This window comes from Nelumbo nucifera, chromosome 1, assembly GCF_055504915.1.
Source record: "Nelumbo nucifera cultivar China Antique chromosome 1, China Antique-T2T, whole genome shotgun sequence".
In the NCBI taxonomy this organism is placed as follows: domain Eukaryota; kingdom Viridiplantae; phylum Streptophyta; class Magnoliopsida; order Proteales; family Nelumbonaceae; genus Nelumbo; species Nelumbo nucifera.
Window position 1 is genome coordinate 154,417,234 of NC_142649.1, and position 8,158 is coordinate 154,425,391.

At 35.4% G+C, this 8,158-nt stretch overlaps 1 protein-coding gene across 2 annotated transcripts in view; it reads left to right on the plus strand.

Moving 5' to 3' along the window:
• The window catches only part of ILA (putative protein kinase regulator ILITHYIA), an 85,949-nt gene extending 80,833 nt beyond the window's left edge, over positions 1-5,116 (plus strand). The window contains exons 53-60 of one of the 2 annotated variants that reach the window (XM_010245315.3): positions 567-725; positions 938-1,034; positions 1,124-1,306; positions 1,879-2,073; positions 2,156-2,335; positions 2,954-3,089; positions 3,311-3,389; positions 4,613-5,116. In XM_010245315.3, coding sequence (XP_010243617.2) covers positions 567-725; positions 938-1,034; positions 1,124-1,306; positions 1,879-2,073; positions 2,156-2,335; positions 2,954-3,089; positions 3,311-3,389; positions 4,613-4,655 — 1,072 coding nt within the window. In that variant the 3' untranslated portion in view covers positions 4,656-5,116. The remainder of the gene's footprint in view (positions 1-566; positions 726-937; positions 1,035-1,123; positions 1,307-1,878; positions 2,074-2,155; positions 2,336-2,953; positions 3,090-3,310; positions 3,390-4,612) is intronic. The other variant, XM_010245316.3, reaches the window with a different exon arrangement.
• Positions 5,117-8,158: the final 3,042 nt, after the last annotated feature.

Here is an 8,158-nt window from a genome sequence, read left to right on the forward strand (position 1 = left end):
AAAAGTTAATTGGTGCACATATGTTCCTGCCAATTTAAACTATTTTGCTTGGAGTTTTCACTTCGACAACAAAGATGGATGATATTATGAAGAATTGAAGATAGATGTCAGCATAAACATTGTCAAATGTATGCCCAATATGTTTTGACTTTTAAATGTAATAATTATTTTGTTGATTTCACCCCCTTTTAACTGTTTTTACAATAATTGTTGAACATGAAATAACTATCTCGGGAGGTTTTTAGCGCCTTTTTTTTTGGTATTTCAATGTGGCTTTGGTCCCCACAAGGGCAGGCCCTACTAGTATAATGTAGAGAGCTTAGATATCTGTTCCTATCTATAATTTTGATCTTCACCGTCTCAAATTAACTGGCACCTTATGACCAACTCAACAAGAAGTTGGTTGGTCTTTTTAGTGTCTGATGTTTAGATTTCCTCTAAAGTAACCCATCCTAGATATTAATATGTATTTTCTTTTTAGTTGGATTTTGTATGCTTGGATATGTCAAGATTCACATTATTTGATCTGATAATGGTTGTCACTAATTTCATGGTTTCGAGTACAGGCCTCTTATTCGGATTATAGGTGACCGGTTCCCTTGGCAAGTAAAGAGTGCCATTCTCTCAACCCTGTGCACCATAATAAGCAAAGGTGGAATTGCATTGAAGCCATTTCTTCCACAGCTTCAGACAACATTTATCAAATGCCTACAAGATAATGCAAGGTTTACATTGTTTAATCTATCTTTTCTTTTCAGTGTATAGGCATGCCATTTCTATCTGGAAAATATTATTTATCTATTTTGGTACATCTTGTTTTCGTAAATCTCTATATTCTCTCATAATTGTACAGATCTTGATCTAGTAAATGATGTCCAATTTACATAGTCTTCATTTTGTCAGCTTCAATTTTATTTTTATTAAATTGCCTGTGCAGGACGGTGCGTTCAAGCTCTGCCCTTGCACTTGGAAAGCTTAGTGCCCTAAGTACTCGTGTTGATCCTTTAGTGAGCGACCTGCTGTCCACTTTGCAGGTGTTGCTTGTTATTTCTCATCCTTAATGTCCTATGAATTCTAAACCATATTAATATATTGGTGCTGAAAGAGTATCACTATGATTTAGGCATCAGATGGCGGGGTCCGGGAGGCTGTTCTGACTGCACTCAAAGGTGTCCTAAAGCATGCTGGAAAGAGTGTGAGCAGTGCTGTTAGAGCCCGTGTATACATTTTGCTTAAAGATTTGATATCAGTAGAAGATGATCAAGTTCGTAGTTCTTCCGCTAGAGTATTGGGAACCATATCACAGGTCTGATAAGTATACCATTGGAAAATGAACCATAATTTTAATTATATAAAAAAAATGAGCCTTAATTTTTTACTTTTCTTACATGTTCTGATAAGTTGGTTATAATTATAAATTCAAAATCAATCTTCCAGCATCTGAAATCTAATTTTTCTTCCCATCATGTTCTGATAAGTTGATTAATTGGGGCTAAAATATTGAAAATTTGGGTTTTATACATGTTCTTATCTGCCAATGATGTAGTGTAGGTGGTTATTTGGCTTCCCTCTGATTGAGGGCATGCATTCAAACACATGGAAAAGCAGGTTCTGCAGGTTGTGTAAACAAGTGTAGGTAGTTTGTGGTACTGTGTCTTTTCCTATAATTGTGCATGCCACCTTTGTTACTGCACAAGGTGAAAATGTAACTAGGACAATCTTTTGGACTTAAAAGTGAGGTGTTGGTTATTTGAATGGCTCCGTATTTAATTAGTAAATATTTTAGACTGCTAGGCATTTGATCTCTTTGGGATTAACAATTATTTCATTTGTACTAACAATTCCTTTTGGTCCTCTGACATTGCACTCCAATCATAGTACATGGGAGAAGATGAGCTGCTTAACGTTCTTGACATGCTATCAAATTTGGCTTCATCTCCTACCTGGTCTGCAAGGCATGGTTCTGTCCTCACAATCTCTTCGGCAATTAGGCACAATCCTTCCATGATTTGCCTGTCCCCTGCTTTTCCTTCATTTGCAGAGCACCTTAAAGATATGTTGAAAGATGACAAGGTATGGAAATTCAGATATTCATGTCATGGTTGTGCTATTTGTCTACTAGGCCTCATAGGTTCTTAACTCTCACACTTGGCAGTTCCCTGTGCGTGAGACGGCAACCAAGGCATTGGGAAGGCTCCTACTTCACCAAACCAAGAGTGTATCTGTTAATACCACTGCTCAGTTGGAATTCCTTCCATATGTGGTATTGACTTTACAGGATGACTCAAGTGAAGTCAGAAGAAGAGCATTATCTGGTCTTAAAGCAATTGCAAAGGTGTATTATTGATCCTTTATGCATTCCTTTTGTATTTGTCAAAATCTTCTGATTTAGATATGATACATGATTTGAGTCATGAATACTAAGGGCTTTATGATAAGATTCATGATTCAAATCATAAATCTCACAAACATTATTTATGCTAATTGAATCGATTCAACAAGATTCTAGTTCTCTACTTTGTCATTCTTTATTTGTTTTGTTTTTAATGGGGTTGCTTAATATCCTATTTAAAATCTTGGTGAGTTTATTTTCCTACCTATATAGGCTAAAGAGTCATTATATTCCTATACATGTTGTATCAACTTATGCTTCTAGTGTATAGGTGGTGAATACTTTGTACAAGTAATTGTAATATGGGTAGAAAATGAGGCAAAACCATAGTTTCTTGTTTTTATTTTCTTTTAATATATTAGTTGTACTAACATCAAAACCATAGTTTCTTATCCCAGTTATGCCTGAGTTCAACAATCAGTTCATGAGCTGGAGCCAAGTTATACAAAGCTCAGCTCGGATAAACTCTTTTACACCCTACCTTTCATTACCCATGGACTTCTATACTATTTCATGTTAAATATTAATTTTCCAGAATAATGACCATACCTATTGAAACAGCAGGCAAATCCTTTGGCTATTAAGCCCTGTCTTACAAATTTGGGTCCTGCACTGGCTGAATGTTTGAAAGATGGAAACACACCTGTGCGTCTAGCTGCTGAAAGATGTGTTTTTCATGTCTTCCAACTGACAAAAGGTATTTTCATTTCTCAATAGCATCTTTTCTCCTTTAACCGACTGTCCTTAGCTACTTATACTTGATCTCGCCTGATGCTTTTTTCATTTTGAGAATTCTTATGGTGTTCATTGATGATGGATCTTAAGACCTATGCTTTTAACCGACTTTTCCTTAACTGAATCTGGGAGAAATTGGTGGTTGCACAGAAACATGCTAATTGAGTTCTGTGGAATTAATAGGTACAGAAAATGTCCAAGCTGCACAGAAGTATATCACCGGTTTGGATGCTCGTCGTATATCAAAGCTTCCTGAGCACAGGTATTATATTGACTAATTATTATCTTTAATTTGACAACTTTGCATGGGCACTAACAGAAAAAAATGAGTTCTTGTGATTTGAATTGTAAGAATCCTTTAGTTTTATGATTCTTCATTAATTTCTAGGATTCTTGTGACTTCTAAATGATAATAATCAACTTTTATTGTGATTCAGTAATCACCTTAGTCGCCTTTTTCTAGTTATGGAGAACAGTTCCATCTACGCAGTTGTTAATTTTGCTTCTGCTTGAGCATCTCTTGCTGCAGTAATCAGCATCTTATGCTCCTAAATCCAATCCTGTTGGTCAACATTTCTCGTTTAATATGGTCCCTTTGTATTTTTAGTGCACAACCATATACGAGGAACTCAATCATCTTAATCATTTTTTTCTCATTTCTGTGTTTGTACAGGCACCAAGACAACTTCCACTCCCTTTTACCTATGTAGCAGTATACCATCTGTCATTAGTAATTTGCATAAAAACAGCATATGCATAGTTGTATTTGAGGTTGTTTGAAACAGAAAGACTATAATGGAAGACTAAAGTTAGGAGTACGGATCTGCTGACCACAATACAGTGCTGGCCACATTCATCCAGCCGCACATTGGGAATATTGGTGATATAAAGATCAAGAGATATTCCCAATGTGCTGCTGGTTGAATGTGGCAAGCAATGTCTTGTGGTCCAGATCCAAACAATAAACTTTGTTCTAATTAAACACATTCAAAGAATTTGTGATAACATCCTAAGTTCTCTAAGGTTATATTTGGATTAGGATAGGTTTGAAACTGGAGATGCAATTGGATTTGTTAATTCTGTGAATCTTTGATCCCATTGCGTGAATACATTTTTCTGGCATGGTATTTTGAGAAATAACCAAAGAAAGCTGGCAAGGTATTCATTCATTCCAGAGGGTGTGATTTTATTTCTTTGGATGAAGGTGGAATTCAATTTCAAATCCATTCCACTCCATTGAAACAAATGCCAGCCTGAAAGAGAAGGTTAGCTTAATGAATGATACAAGCCTAAAAGATAAAACAAAACCAAGTGCATTGTGGCCCTTCAAAACTGTTTCAGAAGTCTGGAAGTTCTTTCTGGATCTAAATTCTGACAATCATATTTGGTTTTCAACAGCCAAACATGTTTTCTGCCACCTGGAAATCACAGAACATATTCAAAGCTTTTTTATTTCCTTTTGTTGTCTTGAATATGGAATTGCAGTGATGGAAGCGATGACAGTGAAGATGATGTTGCAAGTGGCTGACAGATTGATGGTTTTCTTCACTCATTTTAATTCTAAAGTCCCACCATTCAGAAGAATTTGCTTGTAATGCTTGATTTAAAGTTCTCCCTTTGCCTTCAACAAAAATTTTCCAGGTGGAATTGGTTCCTTCTGCATTGGCATGCTTGATAAAAAAAAATTAGAGCAGAGAAAGGGAAGGTGCTTGGTTTGGTGGAACCCAATTTTTCCTCAACTGAAGCTTCTATTGAGGCCATGTAATATTGTATACGACTTGATATAGACCACAATGTATATTTTTCATTTTTTGTTTCAAAGAATTTGTTCTGGCATGAAATATCAGATGGATGCAGGAGTTGTCCTGATCCAACTTTACAAGATTGACTTGACAACGCAAATGACCAGAATATGATTTTTGTCAACCTTTGTCAAAGACATGGAAAGGGAAGCTGATATAGTAATTAAATGTGCTTTTTTTTTTCTCCCATCCAGGGTCCCACGCTGTTATATATTCTTTATATTTATAATTTATTCACTCCTTCCCTTACCCCATCACATTTATCAGTTTATAAAGTTGAATGGATGTCCCGATCTGATAATGCAGCCTAGAGAATTAACCATGTTTCGTTTAAGCTATGGTAGGGAAGCCAGATGTCTAGTTCACAAAGTCTTTTTTCATAAGGCCAAGTGGCTAACATCATTAGTTCACAAAAGTTCATTTCTGGCTTCACAATATTTTTACATAATTCGGTGTTCTAGTTTGAAAGCTTAATCTGAAATGTACCAAGGTTTAAAGTATTGATACTTATCAGCCAATCGGCCGATACACATGAGCAGTTTTGATCTGAAATTCAGAATGTAATAAGAATATCTTACAAAAAGATGCTTATGAATAAGGGAAATATCATTAAACCTCCCTTGAGGGTTTCTAACAAGTACTGAAACCACTCCTTATATTTTTTAAAGTAGGGCTGCAAATGAGTCAGATTGAATTGTATATACCTTGATCCAGATTTGATTTGTTAAAATTCGCATCTTAATTGGATATTATCCATTGGATTTCGATTGGACTGCATTTGAATATCGAATGTCATTAATAAATCATACTAAAATTATCAAAATAATATGTTTTTAGAAAAATTAATTAAAAGTGCATTAGTCCATTTTATATGATATATCATGAATAGATTGAATTATATATATATATATATATATATATATATATATATATATATGTATATATAACAATTTGAATTTGGGTCGATTTTGAATTTGAATTCAGAAAACTAATAACATTTGCACCTTTGCAGCTCTATTTGAACGATCACTAATACCTACCCCCCTCACTCCAATTGACTGACATGACAGCACAAACCACAACTTACCTTCACCTTTTATGCCATCAATGTTTCTTCCATTCTGGCAATGTTAATGGTAGGGTCCTTTGAGGGAATATTCAAGGATTATGATAAAACTAAGGGTTAGTTTTAGACTAGTATTTAATGGAAAGTTTATGGGAGATATATGGATTTTTTTGGTTTATAAAGGTTCACTGGACACTGGTCAGATCTTGTTCCCCACACCAACAGGCCAATTTCTTTGAAGAAGAGGATCTTGGAGTATGTAGACCATCCAACAAATACGGGGGCCTATTAGATTGAGAACATGTTCAATCCCATCCAAATCAAACATATACTCCACCTTGCTTTGGTAATTCTCACATCTAAAATTAGCTATTCAATTTAATATAGGCTTGTCTTGCACACACAGCAAAGTGTTCTCTTCTTAAATTTTTCTATGAATACAGAACCAAAGACTCCTTTTAAGCTCCAAACTAATTTGCCATGTGTAAGGTTCTGTGGTCGTCCAGAAAAGCTCACCAAGTTACCCAACTAGTAGATGAGTTGGGACAGTATTGGGAGCGTTTTGTTGGTAGCAAGCATATCCCTACCCCTGGAACTAATCCAACACCTGATTTGTGTTGGACCAATCAACCAAAAAAGATCCAGTTGTTTACCTGATCAACTGTGTAAGGCCTCTCAATGAGGTTTCCCCTTTAAAATTTCTATTCTGTCGTCAGAATTGAATGTATGTATGTACTTTTTACATACCCATGTCCACCTTGTATAGGGACTGCAAAATCTGACACCAATTCAATGGCTAAACAACACCCTTACAAGGGGCCCTTTACAGGATCTCACATAGCTTCCCATATCAATAAATCTTTACTTGAGCGCTTAAATGACAAATCAAATATATGCCTCTAAAATTTCAAGCTTCATTGTAGAATAGAAAGGCTAAGGTCACTCTGTCTTTGACCCCTTCTAATTGGGCCAAACTGAGAAAACCCAGGGTTGGGGGGATGGGCTACCCCCCGGTTGTGTAGCCCCTTGGAGCGAAAAAAAAAAACCATTTAAATAAAGTAGAATGTGTTGGATTCAACCAGATTCCACCTTAACCCATTAACCTTGTAACAACTTCAGTTTCATAAAAATGACCAAGTTTTAACAACTTAATTAGTTAGACATGGCTTAATAGTAAAAATGTCTTGGAGAATTTAAGTAGAATTAGGCTGCATTTGGAATTTCTTATTTTAAGTACTTTTCTCCTTTTTTACAATTAAAAACTCAGTGTTCATATAGGCGTTTTAGCTGCAAAAAGAAAATAAGTCCTTAAAAAATAAAGAATGCTGCCTTAACCAAAGAAAGTTAATGGAATAGCCAATGAATTTAAGGTGGAAGGACAATGGGAATTCAACCCGTGGTTGAACCAGCCAACCAGAACTGTTAGTTGTTGAACCAAACAATCAGATTTGTTAGAAGTGTAAAAAATGACTAGACCAGACCGGTTGATTCTATTAAGACTTATAACATGGTTGTTTGAAACCGGACTGAACTGAATTGGACCACTGAACCATTTGATTATGTTCAGGTTCAGGCTAATTCGGATCGAATATGGGTTGATCTGTGTTTGTGTTAAACTCCACTTGGAATTTATTACGACAATTGATTACAGGTTGGACTAATGCTAGGCATTAATGGTTTCAGTTAATAATTATTTCTAGTAATTAACAAAAATTAATGCATTAATTTTATGAATTGAGAATTTTTTACAATAATCATGAATTAACTCAATGAGTTATTTGAATTTAACAAAAGGGACAATTGGAATTAATTAAAAAATAGGTAGGCAACTTACACTTGTATTATTAGAGGTTAATCCATGTATTCACAACCCAACTCAACCCAATTCATTTAGGTTGACCCAAATCACCCAACAGGTAAGTGTTTCAACCCGTTTCCAACCCACTAAAAAAATAGTTGGGTTATAAATAGGTGGATGTGGTTGGTTCAATGGGATGGGTATGAACCATCTCTAACTGTTCACTTAGGGGTTCTCATGGTTCAGTTCTAAACTGTGGGTCAATTTTCCAAACTGTACTGGTAGTACCAGTTTTTAAAAACCAGTAATCGAAAACAAAGCTGAAACAGATCGATTAACCGGTTGATTGGTTTGGTTTGTCAGTT